Here is a 22,976-nt window from a genome sequence, read left to right as displayed (position 1 = left end):
ATAGACACTCCTAAAACAAGGGCTCTGAAGTAAGTATAGACACTCCTAAAACAAGGGCTTTGAAGTAAGTATAGACACTCCGAAAACATGGGCTCTGAAGTAAGAATAGACACTCCTAAAACAAGTGCTTTGAAGTAAGTATAGACACTCCTAAAACAAAAGCTTTGAAGTAAGTATAGACATTCCTAAAACAAGGGCTTTGAAGTAAGCATAGACACTCCTAAAACAAGGACTCTGAAGTAAGAATAGACACTCCTAAAACAAGGGTTCTGAAGTAAGTATAGACACTCCTAAAACAAGGGCTCTGAAGTAAGAATAGACACTCCTAAAACAAGATATCTGAAGTAAGAATAGACACTCCTAAAAACAAGGGTTCTGAAGTAAGAATAGACAATCCTAAAACAAGGACTCTGAAGTAAGAATAGACACTCCTAAAACAAGGGTTCTGAAGTAAGAATAGACACTCCTAAAACAATGGTTCTGAAGTAAGAATAGACAATCCTAAAACAAGGACTCTGAGGTAAGAATAGACACTCCTAAAACAAGGGTTCTGAAGTAAGAATAGACAATCCTAAAACGAGGACTCTGAAGTAAGAACAGACACTCCTAAAACAACGGTTCTGAAGTAAGAATCTTTGAAGTAAGTATAGACACTCCTAAAACAAGGGTTCTGAAGTAAGTATAAACACTCCTAAAACAAGGGCTCTGAAGTAAGAATAGACACTCCTAAAACAAGGGTTCTGAAGTAAGTATAGACACTCCTAAAACAAGGGTTCTGAAGTAAGAATAGACAATCCTAAAACAAGGGCTCTGAAGTAAGAATAGACACTCCTAAAACAAGGGTTCTGAAGTAAGTATAGAAACTCCTAAAACAAGGGCTCTGAAGTAGGAATAGACACTCCTATAACAAGGACTCTGAAGTAAGAATAGACACTCCTAAAACAAGGGCTCTGAAGTAAGTATAGACACTCCTAAAACAAGGGTTCTGAAGTAAGTATAGACACTCCTAAAACAAGGGTTCTGAAGTAAGTATAGACACTCCTAAAACAAGGGTTCTGAAGTAAGAATAGACACTCCTATAACAATAGCCCTCAAATAAGAATAGACACTCCTAAAACAAGGGCTCTGAAGTAAGAATAGACACTCCTAAAACAAGGACTCTGAAGTAAGTATAGACACTCCTAAAACAAGGGCTCTGAAGTAAGAATAGACACTCCTAAAACAAGGGCTCTGAAGTAAGTATAGACACTCCTAAAACAAGGACTCTGAAGTAAGAATAGACACTCCTGAAACAGGGGCTCTGAAGTAAGAATAGACAATCCTAAAACAAGGGCTCTGAAGTAAGAATAGACAATCCTAAAACAAGGGCTCTGAAGTAAGAATAGACAATCCGAAAACAAGGACTCTGAAGTAAGAATAGACACTCCTAAAACAAGGGCTCTGAAGTAAGTATAGACAATCCTAAAACAAGGACTCTGAAGTAAGAATAGACACTCCTGAAACAAGGGCTCTGAAATAGTCAATCGACTCTGACATTAGGGCGTCCGCCATATACATGTATTTATTTAACAAAATGGTGTTGTTTTTTTTCATCGTCGTACTAGAACATGTTTGTTTTTGTCGTTCAGGAATGGAAAACATTGGCTTAGTTGAAGCTTGCATTGAATCATATAGCTAAATTTCTTCATTATATATCAATCATGTAGGTCAAATATTGTATTTTAAAGCGACCATATCTACGATTTTGAAATTAAGCAGTCCCCACAATAAGGCATTACTATGATATCATGCGGAAATAATTATTGCCCTACCCTTCATCGCTGTCTATCGGCATTATAACGACCCCGCATCACACAGTCTCGGTGTCGACCTTAGTCACTAAGTCACATCCTGGACAAACAGTACGATGAAATTCGTTCTGAAATTTGTTATTATTACAGAGCAAATCACCAACAATTTGTTATTATTACAAGGCAAATCACCAACAATTTGTTATTATTACAGAGCAAATCACCAACAATTAGTTTTAATTATAAAAATAACAATGAGCTTAAAGGAAGAAAGTTTTAATGAATATCGGCAAAATCAAATTAAATTCGAAAACTGTTCTTTATTATTGTAATGTGTGACTCGCATATTATAATTTTACATTAATATGTTAAGCATTTAAAAGTATGTGTTAATGTTTGTTAATGCTCCATGTTAATGCCTTCCGTCGGAAAGGATAGTACATGTATATGGAATCTGAGACTATCAGTTTTAAAATAATAGCATAACTTAGGCAAACAGTATTTTATACTTTCAGTATAATGGTAAAACTAATAAAATAATTAAACATTTCTTCACAATATCAAGAATGCATCATATTCAAAAGAATACCATGCCACGTGACCGTAGATTAAATGGATATCAGAAAAGAAGACTGTTGATAATATTAGATTACGGAGTATCTGTGATTTGATTATGACTACTTATCATAACTAAACTTGTCTTACCTGCAATATTTAGTGCTGTTATAGGTAATACATGCAGCTTAAACCAACTTACCTGCGTCTTAACTCCATCTGTAGTTGTGTGCCTCTTACTTCACGTGGTTATATTTTATACCTAATTTAGACTACAGGCTCCTAACTGTTACTTGATATCCCGACATTCCTTTGATAACTAGGCAACATAATAGTACTGGTATGTGTGGAAGTCACAGACTCCAGGAGATTCGCGTGTCAAACACATAAACCACAGACCAGGGGGGTTTATGCAGCAATTGTGTGATGGGTGCACAAAGTAATTCATTATTAACAACATTTGTGTCGGGATTTAAGTGTCATAGCGTGTAAATCACCTGCTAAGTGCTTCGTAATACTGGTAGATTTGTTCCGATAGTATTTATTAAATATACTGCGACAATTGTGATTATTAAGTGTTAGTAGGTCGGGTACGGTAATAAAACACTGGATAAAGGGACAATGATTTTATTCACCAAGTAGTTAAAGTACAGTTGGTAACAGACGGCTGTGTACGCTCTCCTGGATAGAACATCACACAGGTGTGCTTCTCCACCATGGTAGGGTCAACATGCCAGAGGCCTGGGTGGATGATGACATATCAGAATATTGTACATATCTCGTCGTACAGGTAAGTCATGTTAATAAGCTGTACGGGTAACGTGATAGACTTATTTATGATTGTTGTCATTTAAAGGGGGAGCCTGGCGAGTTACAATAAATTTGTTTGTAGATTGCATGATGACAGGCCTAAGTGTATCAAACAAGCTGCCGCCTAGCTATCATCGTATGATGTTAATAACAAAGCTACCACCAGTTCAATACAGCATAGGGTCACCATGTAGTGTCACGAAAACAAGTGTATTGAAACTACGGCAACAACAGTTGTATAATTGTTACATATTTATATACAATATATATATCTTGTTAAATGAATTGAAAATCCATCTAATTAAATTGTACATGTCTGAAGTGTATGGTGTTAACGTATATTATAGTGTCTGGTGAACGATGTACCCTACGATAGTTGAAGTATATTTGTTTACGTTGGTACATTTAGAACATGCACACAATTAGTTTCTACATTAATCATTACGATCGCTCGACATCACTCTTTTTACTTTCTTCCATAGGGTAATCAATATCAGTTAAATATTTCTACCAAGTAAGGATAAGATTGACTGAAAACTGATAAAGAAATCTAAACGAAATAGAAAAACATACATTTATTATTTTATTCTGATGATGTATATTTATACTCAGTATTACAAACGATGATTAAACTCTTAACAATAGTAACTAACGATCACAAATCTATCACATGATTATCACGTGGTGTAACGGTCAAGTATATCTAAATTGTACTCGTTACACCTTCAACACATTACAACATAATTACCGGTATTTCTAACGAAGCCTCGTGGTATCTCGTATACCAATGCAGCTTTGGAGATTTGTCTTCATTTTTACAAGTTCTAACAGCATGGGACGTGCGCCCTTGTACAATACATTTTGATTCTTTTGACGAAGGTATGAGCAAAACCGTTTTGTTATATGACACAAATACGTTTTCTTCTCATGAAATCATCTCTCATATCTATCAGAAATTCTATATATTACTTATACAATTATGAATGAAATAATTTCAACAAAAGTATACACTGTATGAAATCCGACTTTGATAAAAACAATGGGTCGTGGTCCCGGAGGTTGTCGCAGATCCTCACCTTATGTCAGCTTGGTATAAATAGGTTTCATACACTACACTTATTAAGCGCATGGACACATTCATGCCTAAAATAAATAATTGTGACAAGAATGTATTTTTTTTTTTCTTGGTTTAAAGCCTCGATATGATTTTTACCGGTTTATTTCCCTTTGAATTAAATTTAAAGCCCGGTTTCAGAGTTATTTAACTGTGAAATTTCAAACCCTATTAACTTAGTCCGTGAGTATGGATTTGTGTCAAATTTCATAATGTGAGGACAAGTATTCAGCATTCAGAGTAATTTACTGCTATGATAACATGCGTTCGATCTTGAGACATATTTATTATAAGCCTTAACTGTATCTCAAGACTGACTAAATTCATTACCTTATAAAACAGACAGAGACAAGATTCAATTCTTAATTTTCATTAGCATGTGTTTGTTAATGACTTGAGCGTGCGTATATGCAACTATAGAAAATTAATCTGTAATTAACCTATATAAAAAGTCCATCATAACAGTATTGTAGCGGCTAACAGACACAGTATGTACACTTTACACAGAAGGCATATGTACAAAACAGGTGACGTGATAGAGAGACTCACTCATCTACACAATGTGTCTTATGAATCATTGATGTAGCATTGTCACACCTATCGTAACTCAACAAAATATCTCAGGGTGGTCTTGTCACTCACCATCTCATCCATTTCGTGATCGTTTCTGGGGATTTTGTTTTCTTTTATCAGATCTGTAGGTTTTATATTCGTGACAACAGTAAATGCAGCATACGGTGATTTGTTTATTTATTTTTTCATTTTAAAAGTTAGGTTATCTTTTGACTCTGACAAAATAGTAAAAAATAAATAGATAGAATAAGAGAGATAAAATGAAGCTACCTTCACATTAAAGAAAAACATCCTCCTTATCTTTCTGTGAAATAGCGATAACAAACTGTAACAAAACTGAACACGAGCATCTGAAGACCACGGGAAAACTACATATGAAATTTGAAAAATAACCATAAAGGAACTTGCGAAATCACTATAACAAGAACCAGTTTGAGGACAGACGACGGACAATGGATGAAAGGCGATATGAACAGCCCCCCGTGTGATAGTGGTGGGCTAGAACATATGTACATAGTTAATATACACTTGCTTTGTGATTTACAATGTCAATGGACAAGAAAATACGTGATTATGTTATTCGTAATTATAATAATCTCGAATGTTGTTTGCAAGCTACATATGTTTTCAAGATTACGTTTAAGAAAATGAACATGCTACAAGTATATATATAATATAAACATCTAGTAAATAGAAATTGCATAATGACAATACTACAATTTGTTCCTCTTAACTATAATGTAAAATGGTATGCTGTAATGTCATCTAGATTTCCAATGTTGATTTAATATTGAATGGATCTAAAGTTTATGAAAATCAATGGGAAATATTGGAATTGAACTGGTAGACCTATCATGAATACTGGAACAGTAGAAATATTCGTTATGTGTAACTTTCCGGTGATATTTCGTGAGCTAATTAGCGCAAAGGTCTACATGCGCATACTGTTTTGCAGCAGTATTGCTAACGCAGTCATGATTCCTAGGCGTGAAAGCTTGACCATTCAAAACCTAACCTTTTGTCACGAACACTTCGTTATTTACACTAGGAGCAACAATGATATTGTCTTCAAAACCTGACATTTTTTATAAAGCTCTGTAAATTTGCTACTGACATTGTGACGGTTAAATAATTAAATTTTATTTTGCGTTTTCGTCCTAGTGCTCTTTGCCTTTTAGGTATGATCGATAGTGTGGTTGTCAATCTAATATTTATGGTAATAGACAATTACTTGCTATACATTATGTTCAGGAAAAAATATACAGGCATACAATCTTACATTAAAATAAATATATATGTACACAGCATTATATGTTGAAATGGCGTATATGTATTTACCTTTATTATACTCTAGAGTATTAAGTAATGTAAAAAATGTATGTAAAAGTCAATAGTACATCTGTGATTATATAACGAGTTACAAATGTCAAAGCACGTCTTTGCATATTAGTACGTTATTCTACAATGCAATGAAGTGCATGCTTAAGCTTTTGAAGTGTTTACTTTGTAGTTGTGCATTTTGAGGATAAAGAAGGGAAAGCACATTGTAGTGTGTTAAGGTCGTAACAGACGTCAATAAGTGATCAAAGAATACATCAAGAACAAATAATATAACGTAATGACTGGCGTCATCAAATCATTATCGAAAAAACAAAGAAATTATAATGTAAAGTAATAATTGACGTCATCAAATCATCATTGAATACATCAAGAACCAATAATGTAAAGTAATAACTGACGTCATCAATGAGCACAGCATGAACACACAATGCAAGTAAATTAGTGACGATATCAATTCAGTCCCTGTATCATCAAACATGATTTAAGGTAATAACATAGTTTATAAAGAACACAGCAGGACCACACAATGCATGAAAATCACTGACATAATGTATGGTCATTGTAAATGACAATATGAAATCGGCAAAGAATACGTAATTTGGAATTAAAGCAAAAATTATATGCAATGGGGATGAATGGCATACATATATATATCCACCAATGGCTATGTTTTCCTCAATAACAATCAACAAATATGTAAATACAGGAACATCAAATATGAACCTGAAGTATGGTAGCAGGCTGCTGTAATGTGGTGTGGGTACAATTTATTTCTTCCTCATCAGTTTTATGTTAAACATACTGCCTAATATCGACAAGGGTTAATGTTAATCTAATTTAATAACTCCTCATCAAGAAGATTATCTATTTACATGTCTGTTGTCAAGACAACCAACTACTGGATGTTCCTTATACAATGTTAGTCATATTTCATTATGTTTTATCTAGATTTGATGTTTGAACATTTTCATCGATTCTGTAGAGATCTTTACATGTGACATATACTTCTAAAGTGTACATGTTGAATATTACACAACATCAATATTTATATTATAGGCACCGATTTCTGCGCATGTCATCAATGATTCATCTTCAACTCTACTTCCGGTTTGTCTGAAACGTTAGACATAGGCTGGCAGTGCAGGTTTCCTGGCGTGACTTGGTACGTCGGTGGGTGTAAACATGACGAGAATTCTCTGTAACAAAGCAGTGTTACATATCTATATACCTTTCTTTGTTTTATTTCTTTGTTTCATATTCATACAGAAATATGTAGTAGTGATTATTATTAGAAATGTTCGTCGATATATATTTATCATTACATATTCATATGGTTATGTTATATTAAAATCATATAATTACATACTGATGTTCAAACAATGTTACATATTTATATTTGTATAGTGATTTACAGTTACTAAGGCATAATAGTAGTTATAAAACGTTGTTAAACAAATATTTCATACTAACGTAGAAATAAGAGTCTTTTTTACATTTTATATTGCACTGTGTACTCATTGTTATATGTTAAGAAACCGATGTGCAGTCATTGTTACATCTTATATTAATAATTTATTAATAATTTTCTAATACCATCCCATTTGTCAAACGTCACATAAATATAGGTAAAAGGTGGCACTATTTTCTTATTTCACATGTTTATCTATTCATACCTGGCGGATGGAACCTGGTGTGCGGAAGAACTTGTAAATCATATAACCGGGAATACAGATGAGAGACGAGCACACGATGATCCATCCCAGAATGAATGACCACTGTGGGAAGTCATAGGAGCCGTACTGGGGAGGCATCGGGTCGATCAGCGAGAGGATGAATAGGATCTAAAGATAATAGAGATGCAGAGTTGATTCATCATATTTCTTACACCTTATCTGTCACCTGTCATTTGGCTTAGCAGTTTGAAATCCGAACAAATTGATGAGAAACACTTATAAAACTAACTGAAGATATGTTAAAGAAGATGTTTTTTCACAGTCTGTTGAAGAAACATTTAAACTGTTTAAGCTAAAATAAGAGTTTACTATTTCTATATGAAAGCTATGTCTGTCTCAATTTTCTATATAATGACTTTATTGTAACACACATTAATTTATTCGATCCATTCTCCATATACTATACTAATCCGATACTCGAAAACTTTATAACTGTATCCTGCGATTACGCATTAATGTATACAGATAGATATGGACCTACACGTGTATCCGATGATGATCCAATGAAATGTTGATATTCCTCCGATAGATATTACGAGAACTTACTGGTAGAAACAATGTGTTGATATTTTTCTAATAGTTATTACTCACCAGTAGGAAGAATGGGCTGATGATGCTCCAGCACACCCTCCAGTAGATACCCGGTCGGAACCCCAGCATTGACTCTATATCGTCACAGAACCTGTTTACGCCTAAAAAAGATGCAAACAGCTCATGACGAACGGACGTTTAACATACATGTAGTATAATTATACATAAAATCGGATTTTTTTTTTGCTATTGTATGTTGTGATTTCATTACTTTACCAATTGACAAGTTCAAGGTTAATGGTTATTGCGTGTATCTGTATTCGTACAGTCCCTGTTTACTGTATATGTATCTTTGGTTACTAATTCCACATCGTCCAGTTACTCATTCTGACACAGACGTATTGTCTCTTTGACTTGCTCGATCATGCAATACAACAAACCCCCAATCTTTGTTGAGAGGCACATACAATAAAAAGCGATTTACTAATTTTGTTCCTCTTGCAAATGTTCATAAACAAGCCTTACTGTCCTGTAAATAAGTATTTATGAGCTTAAGTAATCGACAGTATGACGTACCATATATCCACGATACGGCTACAGCCTCGAGGAAAACCACAAAGATGATGGCTATTGGAGCTCCGAAAGAATCCAGTAACTGCACAACGTATATACCACCCTGTAGAGAAATAGATAAAGTTATCACGTAGGTCTAAATTGGGGACACAACCGTGCTTGTTCCAGCAGCGCAGTAGTCAAATTAAAGCACATATACCAAATTATTCAGCAGAGATAGACTATTGTGACACATATGTGCTTATCTGTATGATCGATGCTATAAATCTGCGGTATCATGTTTCATACAATAACATTGAGCGTGACCAACAGCAAAAATTGGAAAATTTAAGCACTGTATAGATGAAGTAATGATGATAATATAGAGTTGAAATTCGTGTTGTGTAAAGGGGTGTACCTTTTGATATTCGTGTTATGTAAAGGGGTGTACCTTTTGATATTCGTGTTATGTAAAGGTGTGTACCTTTTGATATTCGTGTTATGTAAAGAGGTGTACCTTTTGATATTCGTGTTATGTAAAGGGGTGTACCTTTTGATATTCGTGTTATGTAAAGAGGTGTACCTTTTAATATGTTGCAATTAAAAGAGTATGTATTTATAAATAAATGCATATGTTGGGATTTCTATGAAAACTGGAGTCCTAAAGAAACAAGGGTCAAGAAAAAATGCTTGATTTGTCTACCTTTAGCCGAAGCGAAATGCACACACAAGCCCATTCACGATAGAAATAGGTATGCTGAAAGCAGAAAATCCCCTAAATGCTAGTTGTATGATTTACCATTATACTGGGGTAGGTCTTGATGAATATCAACTTACATATGTTGTTGTAGCCAATGCCCCTATGAAGCAATACGCCATTAGAGCAAGGACGAACAACTTCCGGTTCTTCCTGAGAACAACATATTCGTCTAGTATCCCTGTACACAGTGATTCCAGACCACCAAACTGTTAAAAATTAAAAAACAACAATAATACAAAACATGAATCGGAGAGCCCTTTCAAGTTTTCTGTTCGTTTTGCGTTTTAATGCCTTTACGAGACATTGCTTTTCAAGCTGTAATACTTTAGTTAGAAAGAGTGATGTTATAACAACAACACTACAGTAAATGGTACTCTACCTATATGAAGTTACCGATTGAGTGATTTAATTCGATTACCATATATGGGTATGGCAGTAAGGGAATTCTAACACCATATGAAGAGGGTTTTTTTCAGCACGACGTTTTGCCAAAGATCTTATCGGGATTATAAAACTGAGGCTAGAATATTCCTATCCACTATATCCACGTAATGATCGACTTTTTTACGTCTGGCCAGAAAACTTGGAAAAAGACGTCAAAGACATCGAGCACAATAACAAAAAGTTAAGTATATTGTTTATGCAACATTTTAGAAATTAACGTATTTGAAAAGATCCGAAATTATAGTGCGTGATGGATTTACTTGAGAATCCAAAAAATTTAACATGAAAAATGTTACAGAAAGGTTGTTAAATAATTGTTTATTTCCGAGATCAATATCAGTTGCTGACTATGGTATACCTAAAGATATTTTTCGACTGATCAAACTTACATTTTATTTCGGTTATTTATTACATTGAAATTGTATGACTTTTCATGATGATTTTGACCTGATCTGACGTCAAACGACAGCAATACCGGTATGACTATTGGGCGTACGTTTTATCGTACAATAGCGATTTCTGTCATATCATAATAAGTTTACCGTCGTGTCGAGTCCGAGGGTGATGAGCATGAAAAAGAAGAGTAACGCCCAGAAGGTAGAGAAATTGAGGGAGGATATAGCCTCGGGGTACACTATGAAGATCAGCCCGACATCTGAAAGTAAGAACATGAAACAGTAGAATTATCAACCAGAAAAAATGACTGTTTGTTAGAATATGAATACTGAGTAATTGAATATTCAGATACAAACCTAGAGAACAGAACAATGTAGGGAGCAACAATGAGAAATTAACACTAAGGAGTTAACTATGCACAGAAACAAGCATAATACGAAAATGTAAAAACACATCGAGCATCATAGCACACGAAGACACTGCAAATATCCCAATAATCTCATGAAAATCCTACTAACCATCTCGGGCGACATCTTCCACAGGTCTGTCCTGTACGAAGGACATATGGCCCAGTACAGAAAACACGGCGAACCCCGCCAGGAAACTCGTCGCGCAGTTGATTCCACTCGTGATCAAGGCATCTCTACAGATGATAAGTTAAGTTAAAAAGGTTAAGATATTACGATATAAATTAAAACACTGGGCGATAGTTTAACTTTCAGTGTCTCGTTCAGCGTATATCATAACTATAACTTTGATACTATACCCATTGCTTTTGTTATTTATCAAGGCAGTTAATGAGCAAGCATTATTCATGTAGCTGGAATGTTTTCTTTAAAACAATTCTTACCTAAATTCAAAAACATTTTAAAATGATTTGACATTCTCATATAGTATTTGATCTAATACAGTTTTCATTAAATCTTAGTACCGTAGCCTAATTAGATCTTAGTACCGTAGCCTAATTAGAAATGGCAGTTTTAGGATTCATTGTGACGTTTCACTCATACAGTGCTGACGGGATCATTCTTTGTATGTTTACATCTGCCGTTGATCTCATGCATGAAATCTATCACAACAGCTTTTCAGATCTCTACCACTAACAAACATATCCAGTAAGCACCAATGCTGTGGAAATTGCAAAGCTATCGAATCTTACGATTTACCTCCCGTTACACGTTCATCACAAGGTTTTCCTACTGCTAAATCCTACAGCTAAATCTATTTATGCATGTAATCGTTTTCTTGCATTTATGAACAATTTAATTAATCTCCTTTAGGCAAAGGCAGAGGTTCAAAGGTATTTCGCACTTAAACCAGATACATGAAAACTTTTATCGTTATAAGGTCATTTCTTGTTTTCAGACTTCAAACATTTCGAATGCTCTCAAATATGTTTACGATATGAAACAAAGCATTAACCAACGACAGACACAGTTAGACGATTGTCATAGCAATTATTTACAAAAGTTGTTGTTGAATACTAACAGCACTTACTTGTAACAGCTGTTGTTGAATACTAACAGCACTTACTTGTAACAGTTGTTGTTGAATACTAACAGCACTTACTTGTAACAGATGTTGTTGAATACTAACAGCACTTACTTGTAACACTCGTTGTTGAATACTAACAGCACTTACTTGTAGCACTTGTTGTTGACTACTAACGGCACTTACTTGTAACAGTTGTTGTTGAATACTAACAGCACTTACTTGTTACAGATGTTTTTGAATACTTACAGCACTTACTTGTAACACTTGTTGTTGAATACTAACAGCACTTACTTGTAGCACTTGTTGTTGAATACTAACGGCACTTACTTGTAACAGTTGTTGTTGAATACTAACAGCACTTACTTGTAACAGTTGTCGTTGAATACTAACAGCACTTACTTGTAACACTTGTTGTTGAACTAACAGCACTTACTTGTAACAGTTGTTGTTGAACACTAACAGCACTTACTTGTAACACTTGTTGTTGCATACTAACAGCACTTACTTGTAACAGTTGTCGTTGAATACTAACAGCACTTACTTGTAACAGTTGTCGTTGAATACTAACAGCACTTACTTGTAACCGTTGTTGTTGAATACTGACAGCACTTACTTGTAACACTTGTTGTTGAATACTAACAGCAATTCCTTGTAACAGCTGTTGTTGAATACAAACAGCACTTACTTGTAACAGATGTTGTTGAACACTAACAGCACTTACTTGTAACACTTGTTGTTGAATACTAACAGCACTTACTTGTAACAATTGTGTTGAATACTAACAGCAATTCCTTGTAACACTTGTTGTTGGATACTAACAGCACTTACTTGAAACATATGTTGTTGAATACTAACAGCACTTACTTGTAACAGTTGTTGTTGAATACTAATAGCACTTACTTGTAACAGTTGTCGTTGAATACTAACAGCACTTACTTGTAACACTTGTTGTTGAAAACTAACAGCACTTACTTGTAACAGTTGTTGTTGAATACTAACAGCACTTACTTGTAACAGTTGTCGTTGAATACTAACAGCACTTACTTGTAACAGTTGTCGTTGAATACTAACAGCACTTACTTGTAACAATTGTGTTGAATACTAACAGCAATTCCTTGTAACACTTGTTGTTGGATACTAACAGCACTTACTTGAAACATATGTTGTTGAATACTAACAGCACGTACTTGTAACAGTTGTTGTTGAATACTAACAGCACTTTCTAGTAACAGTTGTTGAATACTAACAGCACTTACTTGTGACACTTGTTGTTGAATACTAACAGCAATTACTTGTAACAGATGTTGTTGAATACAAACAGCACTTACTTGTAACAGATGTTGTTGAATACTAACAGCACTTACTTGTAACACTTGTTGTTGAATACTAACAGCAATTACTTGTAACAGATGTTGTTGAATACTAACAGCACGTACTTGTAACAGTTGTTGTTGAATACTAACAGCACTTACTTGTAACAATTGTTGTTGAATACTAACAGCACTTACTTGTAACAGTTGTTGTTGAGTTTGTTGTAACTAGATAAAGCAAGCAAAACACCGAATCCGGGTCCCAAGGAAAAGAACACTTGAGCTGCCGCCGAAATCCAAATCTACAGAAAACACGTGTTTGTCATATGTAAGTATGTAGAATTTTACATTAAATTTGATAAATTAAGTTTGCAGTTTTTTAAAATGTTAACTTAGTACATGTTCGATCATTGTATATAATTTGGAAAAGCTTAATATTTTAGTACACTGCAATGAATCACCTCTATTGCTCAAAGAATATACTAAAAATGATAAAAAATATAGAATCAATGTGTTGTAACATATATACGCATCATGAGTTATTCATATTGATATTATTTGATTTACTTACCTGACAAGATTTTGTTTTAAATATTAGTTATCGTCTAGTTTGTAGTTGTTCTCTTGTTATGAAACATAACTTTTTTAAAGAAATATAATAATATATAATAGCATACAACATTTGATATAGCGCCCTATCTGGCTAACATAAGCCACTCTAAAGCGCTTTACAGTACATAGATATACAATTAATACAATTAGGATATACAGTTTTTGAGGAATTCGCAGGAGCTGCCTTATCAAGCGCTAACTACTAGTCATATGCCATCTGGCTAATATCTCCCTATGTGTGTGTGCCTGCGTGTGTGCTGGGGATGTATTGTGTTTTGTTTGTAGTGGGACCGGGCTTCCAACGGCATCTTTTATAACGCCAGCTCACTTGAATGCTACAGCACAGATACCGCAACATCAACCCCAGACCATTTTATACTCCACCTGGAATGTTGGAGTTGTGTGGGCAGGAGAAAAACACTTTCTCTGATATTACATGCGTGCGAAGACATCGGGGATCGAACCTCAGGCGCCTGCGTGGAAGGCCGAAGTGTTTACCACTCGACCAATCCGCGCCAATAAATGCGAACGGCGATATAAATATATGGGTGTAAACTATGTTGGAGTAAATTTTATAAAACATAGGACAAAAGAAAAAACAGCAAAAGGCCAAAATGAAATAACTGAGCTCCTGGTCGACAATATCTTTGCTGAGTTCGATGTTAATATTATCCAGGAGACTGCAGGCATTCCTTTTCGGAACCAACTGCGCCCCTTCTACTGGCCGATTTGTCTATGTTTTCATGTAAAACTGAATTAATTAATGAGCCTATCAGGAATTGCAACAAAAGCCGGGCCAAGTTCTTGAATTTGATTGACAAATATGATAAATAGAAAAACATGATTCTGGGCTGTCTTTGAATCAAAAGAAATTACTGATCACGAAAGTATATACTCTCCAGAACTTGAAATAAATGACTCATCTACGTTGGCCTCTTTCCTCGAAATTTACTTTCAACCTGGCCGTCAGGGTCGGTTTATTACTAAGTTGTATGCTAAGCAAGACAATTTCGACTCTCCTATCGTAAATTTTCCCTTTCTTTAGATTTGGTGACCGATTCGGCGATAGATGTCGACAGTTTATGGACAAACTTACAACACAGGGTTTCCATGTGTGCAGGTTGATAACTCCTATGGACAAGTATTAACTATGGTTGCACGGAAATAGGTTGTTTCTGTCTGATATAAAGGTCGATGTTTCTCTCATTATGGGTTAGGGTTGTCTTACGTTTGTTGTTGAGTTTACTTCAGACAGATAAATGTGAACATTTGTATTTTGTCTCGCTTAGTGAACTAGATATAGTTCATGAACTTATACTATTGTTCGCTGATTGGTTTGTATGTGGAGGTCTGTAGTGACTTACGCTTTTGTCGCCGAGTTTGCTCCACACTGGGCGAATATAGTAGAATATTCCTCTGTCGGCCCCCTCCAACATACAGCCTCGGACCAGCAGGATCAGTAGCACAACGTATGGCATGGTAGCAGTGACCCACACAGCCTACAATACAAGATAAGACCGCATTACAACACATTCAACAATATCGTCTGCAGCACCCTGAACCATAATAAATAGTCATACATTGTCTTACTATACTACATACGATTCAATTCAAATGTCTGTCCGCCAGGCAAAATTCAATCAAATCTTTCCTTTTGACAATAATCGTACACCTACATGTTCAGTGTGATGTAATTAATAAATTAACATTAAATATATATGATTTATAACAAGCTGATGGATATTGAAATAATCAATTATCCGGTAATAATTTTATATATTTTTTTAAAATATCACTGTCTCTTAAAACCAACACCTGTAGAATAGGACACTTTTATACAAAGCCAGCTCTAGTATAAGGATATCTCTAATGCCCCGTTAACATAGGACACTTTTATACAAAGCCAGATGTAGTATCAGGTAATATCTAATGCCCTGCTAACATAGGACACTATAAACAAAGCCAGCTCTAGTATCAGGATTTTCTAATGCCCTGCTAACATAGGACACTATAAACAAAGCCAGCTCTAGTATCAGGATATCTCTAACAACCTGTTAACATAGGACACTTTTATACAAAGCCAGCCCTTGTATCAGGATATCTCTAATGCCCCGTTAACATAGGACACTTTAATACAAAGCCAGCTCTAGTATCAGAATATCTCTAATGCCCTGCTAACATAGGACACCTTTATACAAAGCCAGCTCTAGTATCAGGATATCTCTAATGCCCCGTTAACATAGGACACTTTTGTACATAGCCAGCTGTAGTATCAGAATATCTCTAATGCCCTGCTAACATAGGACACCTTTATACAAAGCCAGCTCTAGTATCAGAATATCTCTCATGCCCAGTTAACATAGGACACTTTATACAAAGCCAGCTCTAGTATCAGGGTTTTAAAATGCCCTGCTAACAAAGGACACTTTATACAAAGCCAGCTCTAGTATCAGGATATCTCTAATGCCTCGTTAACATAGGACACTTTTATACAAAGCCAGCTCTAGTATCAGGATATCTCTAATGCCCCGTTAACATAGGACACTATATACAAAGTCAACTCTAGTATCAGGATATCTCTAATGCCCCGTTAACATAGGACACTTTTATACAAAGCCAGCTCTAGTATAAGGATATCTCTAATGCCCCGTTAACATAGGTCACTTTTATACAAAGCCAGCTCAAGTATCAGGATATCTCTAATGCCCCGTTAACATAGGACACTTTTATACAAAGTCAACTCTAGTATCAGGATATCTCTAATGCCCCGTTAACATCGGACACTTTTATACAAAGTCAGCTCTAGTATCAGGATATCTCTAATGCCCTGCTAACTTAGGACACTTTTATACAAAGTCAACTCTAGTCTCAGGATATCTCTAATGCCCCGTTAACATCGGACACGTTTATACAAAGTCAGCTCTAGTATCTGGATATCTCTAATGCCCTGCTAACATAGGACACTTTTATACAAAGTCAGCTCTTGTATCTGGATATCTCTAATGCCCTGCTAACATAGGACACTTTTATACAAAGCAAGCTCTAGTATCAGAATATCTCTTATGCCCCGTTAACATAGGACACCTTTATACAAAGCCAGCTCTAGTATCAGGATATTTCTAATGCCCCGCTAACATAGGACACTTTTATACAAAGTCAGCTCTAGTATCAGGATATCTCTTATGCCCTGTTAACATAGGACACTTTTATACAAAGTCAGCTCTAGTATCAGGATATCTCTAATGCCCCGTTTACAATGGACACCTTTATACAAAGCCAGCTCTAGTATCAGGATATCTCTAATGCCCCGTTAACATAGGACACTTTTATACAAAGCCAGCCCTTGTATCAGGATATCTCTAAAGCCCTGTTAACATGGGACACCTTTATACAAAGCCAGCTCTAGTATCAGGATATCTCTAATGCCCTGTTAATATAGGACACCTTTATACAAAGCCAGCTCTAGTATCAGAATATCTCTCATGCCCAGTTAACATAGGACACTCTATACAAAGCCAGCTCTAGTATCAGGATATCTTTAATGCCCCGTTAACATAGGACACTTTTATTCAAAGCCAGCTCTAGTATCAGGATATTTCTAATGCCCCGCTAACATAGGACACTTTTATACAAAGTCAACTCTAGCATCAGGATATCTCTAATGCCCCGTTTACAATGGACACCTTTATACAAAGCCAGCTCTAGCATCAGGATATCTCTAATGCCCCGTTTACAATGGACACCTTTATACAAAGCCAGCTCTAGCATCAGGATATCTCTAATGCCCTACACCTTTATACAAAGCCAGCTGTAGTATCAGGATATCTCTAACAAGCTGTTAACATAGGACACTTTTATATAAAGTCAGCTCTAGTATCAGAATATCTCTAATGCCCCGTTAATATAGGACACGTTTATACAAAGCCAGCTCTACTATCAGGATATCTCTAATGCCCTGTTAACATAGGACACCTTTATACAAAGCCAGCTCTCGTATCAGGATATCTCTATGCCCCGTTAATATAGGACACTTTTATGCAAAGCCAGCTGTAGTATCAGGATATCTGTAATGCCCTGTTAACATAGGACACCTTTATACAAAGCCAGCTGTAGTATCAGGATATATCTAACAACCTGTTAACATAGGACACTTTTGTATAAAGTCAGCTCTAGTATCAGAATATCTCTAATGCCCCGTTAATATATGACACGTTTATACAAAGCCAGCTCTACTATCAGTATATCTCTAATGCCCTGTTAACATAGGACACCTTTATACAAAGCCAGCTCTCGTATCAGGATATCTCTAATGCCCCGTTAATATAGGACACTTTTATGCAAAGCCAGCTGTAGTATCAGGATATCTCTAATGCCCTGTTAACATAGGACACCTTAATACAAAGCCAGCTCTAGTATCAGGATATGTCTAATGCCCGTTTATATAGGACATGTTTATACAAAGCCAGCTCTACTATCAGGATATCTCTAATGCCCTGTTAACATAGGACACCTTTATACAAAGCCAGCTCTCGTATCAGGATATCTCTAATGCCCCGTTAACATAGGACACTATATACAAATCCAGCTGTAGTATCAGGATATCTCTAATTCCCTGTTAACATAGGACACCTTTATACAAAGCCAGCTCTCGTATCAGGATATCTATAATGCCCCGTTAACATAGGACACTATATACAAAGCCAACATAGGACACTTTTATACAAAGCCAGCTCTAGTATCAGGATATCTCTAATGCCCGTTTATATAGGACATGTTTATACAAAGCCAGCTCTACTATCAGGATATCTCTAATGCCCTGTTAACATAGGACCCGTTTATACAAAGCCAGCTCTAGTATCCGGATATCTCTAATGCCCCGTTGACATAGGGCACTTTTATACAAAGCCAGCTCTTGTATCAGGATATGACACTTCTATACAAAGCCAGCTCTAGTATCCGGATATCTCTAATGCCCCGTTGACATAGGGCACTTTTATACAAAGTCAGCTTTAGTATCAGGATATCTCTAATGCCCCGTTAACATAGGGCACTTTTATACAAAGCCAGCTCTTGTATCAGGATATCTCTAATGCCCTGTTAACATAGGACACCTTTATACAAAGCCAGCTCTAGTATCAGGATATCTCTAATGCCCCGTTGACATAGGGCACTTTTATACAAAGCCAGCTCTTGTATCAGGATATCTCTCATGCCTTGTTAACAGAGGACACTTTTATACAAAGTCAACTATAGCATCAGGATATCTCTAATGCCCTGTTTACATAGGACATTTTTATACAAAGCCAGCTCTAGCATCAGGATATCTCTAATGCCCTGCTAGCATAGGACACTTTATACAAAGCCAGCTCTAGTATCAGGATATCTCTCATGCCTTGTTAACAGAGGACACTTTTATACAAAGTCAACTCTAGCATCAGGATATCTCTAATGCCCTGTTAACATAGGACATTTTTATACAAAGTCAACTCTAGTATCAGGATATATCTAATGCCCTGCTAACATAGGACACTATATACAAAGCCAGCTCTAGTATCAGGATATCTCTTATGCCCCGTTAACATAGGACACTTTTATACAAAGTCAGCTCTAGCATCAGGATATCTCTAATGCCCTGCTAACTTAGGACACTTTTATACAAAGCCAGCTCTAGTTTCAGGATATCTCTAATGCCCTGCTAACATAGGACACTTTTATACAAAGCGAGCTCTAGTATCAGGATATCTCTAATGCCCTGCTTACATAGGACACTTTATACAAAGCCAGCTCTAGTATCAGGATATCTCTAATGCCCCGTTAACATAGGACACTTTTATACAAAGAGAGCTCTAGCATCAGGATATCTCTAATGCCCTGTTAACATAGGGCACTTTTATACAAAGCGAGCTCTAGTATCAGGATATCCCTAATGCCCTGCTAACATAGGACACTTTTATACAAAGCGAGCTCTTGTATCAGGATATCTCTAACAACCTGTTAACATAGGACACCTTTATACAAAGCCAGCTCAAGTATCAGGATATCTCTAATGCCCCGTTAACATAGGACACTTTTATACAAAGTCAGCTCTAGTATCAGGATATCTCTAATGTCCCGTTAATATAGGACACTTTTATACAAAGCCAGCTGTAGTATCAGGATATCTCTAATGCCCTGCTTACATAGGACACTTTATATAAAGCCAGCTCTAGTATCAGGATATCTCTAATGTCCCGTTAATATAGGACACTTTTATACAAAGCCAGCTGTAGTATCAGGATATCTCTAATGCCCTGCTTACATAGGACACTTTATATAAAGCCAGCTCTAGTATCAGGATATCTCTAACAACCTGTTAACATAGGACCCCTTTATACAAAGCCAGCTCAAGTATCAGGATATCTCTAATGCCCCGCTAACATAGGACACTTTTATACAAAGCCAGCTCTAGTATCAGGATATATCTAATGCCCTGTTAACATTTATGTTATTTATCTTATGTAAAATTACATTTTGATGTTATATATACTAATTTGGGAACATATATAATCGATGTGATCTTAATGCTTTACGCTCAGTTTCCCCCTTCTTTTTTTACTGCACGTATCCTGTTTTCATTCTCTCTGTATTCCCTTATTTTTTCCATCGTGTATCTTTTTCAGTTATGAGCCGTTTTTTGTCGTTTTTCTTTCTTTCTTTTTTCTTTCTATATTTATCTTGAAACCCCCCATTTATTTACCCCTTGATGTATTTATTCGTGCTCCCTTTTTATTTGTATTACCTGTATTTTAAAGTTATTAAATCTGGCTTCACCTACTATTTCTATTATATGTATACTCTATGTTCCGCTGAATTTGTTATTTCCTTATTCTTTAACTGCGTTTTCGCACTGGTTTGTTCCATTCGTTTTTACCTCTGCATTAATCATTTGGTCCCACTGTCTGATCTCCTATTGGTAGTAACAACTGGCGAAGAAAAGACTTTACCTTGCCAGAGCTTTTAACGCCTTTCCACATAGCGAAATATACCAGGACAAAAACGCCTAGGAGACAAAGACACAGGATCCAATTGACGCCGCCAACATCCTCCAGACCGCTGGCATGCTGCAATCCAAGCACCTCGTACCTAAACATAAATTGGAAGTAGGTTAAAATACCTATTAACTTACAATTAACAGTAATATATTCGACTGCAAATTCAACATAAATAAAACTGCATGTGTGGACATCTACGTGTTGTTTATATGTTTGTGCTTATGTGTTAACACTTTGATAAAAGGTGTTTAATATATTTTTTTGTTTTGAATTACCTAAACAAACATTCATTAGTCCTTGCTTTGAATTAACAGTCGTCTGTCGTAATAAAGTTCGATCGCAGGATTTTTCATCAGGCGATTGGCATTCACATTAAGTTTATTTGAAGATTATCGGCAGGCTTTGTTATCGCAATCATGATCTCATTGAAAAAAAACATATTTGTTTGAAATGAATATCGACGTCTTTGTGTTCTAAGTGATTTTGGTTATAATGATTGATCTTTCGTTATATTAGGTCTTGGGCTCCTTGTATTTTATCTAGAGTATCCATATACATGTATTATTAGTCCATCATTTGTTTTTCAGTATGAATTACGAGTTTGTTTACATTTCGGTATTCTCTTGTTTCCTTGTATTTGCACACTAGTTATCAGCCCATTAGCTATCGACGAAACTACAAGCCGAACATATTACCCATAGTCTCAACTTCTAAGGTATTTTTCTTTTCTTTTTACAAAACATTGCACATGACGTGCTGTATGAGATGTCCTAGTAGAATACAAATATTTTGTACGACATTTCTAATCATGCTAATCAAGCAACAACAATTTTAAGCCAATTAGTTTTTCATAGTCTCGTATCTTTCACATTTGATAAAGCAATTAAAAAAGATACTTGTAATTTATACAACGTCGGCATCCTGTATTGTATTTGTCTGTTTTTCCTGTAAAAGGAGAGCATGTCACCTATTATCAAAGACACGTTGATCATATGTCTATTCATGGCGAGTAATGTAACGATGGAAACCATTCTGCAACAGTATAATAAGTAAAGATAAGTTGTTAAAATAACAAGGAAAGATGTACAAATCGATTCATCCAGATAAATGTAATAGTTATAGTAGATAGCTGATACTTCAAGCTGACAGTAGGGAAGCCTATCCTAATACCCCTATATAGTTGAAATTTAACCGCTGATGGCTTACAGTGGACTTAACGGTACAACATGAATATATTTATTATAACTAACCCGTCAATCTATCAGACAAATTCTTATATGTGGTGTGCGGAAATCAGTAGTGCTCTAACTACAAAGTAGCTCTTTTGTCTTTTACTATTAGATAAACGTGAAATCGAAATCAAAATTTATGTATCAATCTTTATTCAGAACTCTACAATAAATAGATTTTATACAAATGTCGAGCTACAATTCATCAATACTAACATTATGATCAAAGAACAATTATTCTAATATATAAACATATGTTTATTGATTAAATGTATATTTCTGACGAATGCATAGTAAGTAAGTATGACTTGATTAATGGTGATCTGAGATTAGATAGTATTGTATAGTAATACCTTGTTACGATAGTAATGGAAATCACTGGATTCTATACACAAATACACGAAAAGCTAATTTAAAGGAGCTTATTTCGATGTAAAATGTCATGTTTAAAAAACAAATCGGGAGAGTACTCAAACACTAGCGGGTTGATTGAGAAAAGGCACGAGGCTTAACTTGTCCTGGAGTCCCCATAACGTACCGAGACATTCCTTGCCCATTTACATGTGATTTCCATATATATTGCATCCCCTGGTTAGAGTCCCGGCAGTGTGCATACGAGCAACCTTGTCCCCTCGACGAATCCTTGTCAGAACGAACCTTGTCCCCTCGACGAATCCTTGTCAGAACGAACTTTGGGGAGT

General features: G+C 35.6%; 2 protein-coding genes across 2 annotated transcripts in view; both read right to left on the bottom strand.

Annotated features, from left to right (window-relative positions):
* The window catches only part of LOC110448045, a 19,216-nt gene extending 16,591 nt beyond the window's left edge, over positions 1 to 2,625 (bottom strand). The window contains exon 1 of the mRNA XM_021494076.1: positions 2,548 to 2,625. The gene's annotated coding sequence lies outside the window, so the exon portion shown is untranslated. The remainder of the gene's footprint in view (positions 1 to 2,547) is intronic.
* A 4,596-nt stretch (positions 2,626 to 7,221) lies between these two features.
* LOC110448049 (sodium-dependent serotonin transporter-like) overlaps positions 7,222 to 22,976 on the bottom strand; it is a 41,858-nt gene continuing 26,103 nt past the window's right edge. The window contains exons 4-13 of the mRNA XM_021494081.1: positions 20,999 to 21,137; positions 15,380 to 15,514; positions 13,602 to 13,705; positions 11,118 to 11,242; positions 10,746 to 10,858; positions 9,837 to 9,965; positions 9,024 to 9,123; positions 8,508 to 8,608; positions 7,857 to 8,024; positions 7,222 to 7,379 (exon numbers count right to left, since the gene is read on the bottom strand). Of these exons, the coding sequence (XP_021349756.1) occupies positions 7,305 to 7,379; positions 7,857 to 8,024; positions 8,508 to 8,608; positions 9,024 to 9,123; positions 9,837 to 9,965; positions 10,746 to 10,858; positions 11,118 to 11,242; positions 13,602 to 13,705; positions 15,380 to 15,514; positions 20,999 to 21,137 (1,189 nt within the window). The 3' untranslated portion in view covers positions 7,222 to 7,304. The remainder of the gene's footprint in view (positions 7,380 to 7,856; positions 8,025 to 8,507; positions 8,609 to 9,023; positions 9,124 to 9,836; positions 9,966 to 10,745; positions 10,859 to 11,117; positions 11,243 to 13,601; positions 13,706 to 15,379; positions 15,515 to 20,998; positions 21,138 to 22,976) is intronic.

The sequence above is a fragment of the Mizuhopecten yessoensis genome, unplaced genomic scaffold (genome assembly GCF_002113885.1).
Source record: "Mizuhopecten yessoensis strain PY_sf001 unplaced genomic scaffold, ASM211388v2 scaffold3807, whole genome shotgun sequence".
NCBI classification, from domain to species: domain Eukaryota; kingdom Metazoa; phylum Mollusca; class Bivalvia; order Pectinida; family Pectinidae; genus Mizuhopecten; species Mizuhopecten yessoensis.
This window is presented reverse-complemented; position numbering and strand designations above follow the sequence as displayed.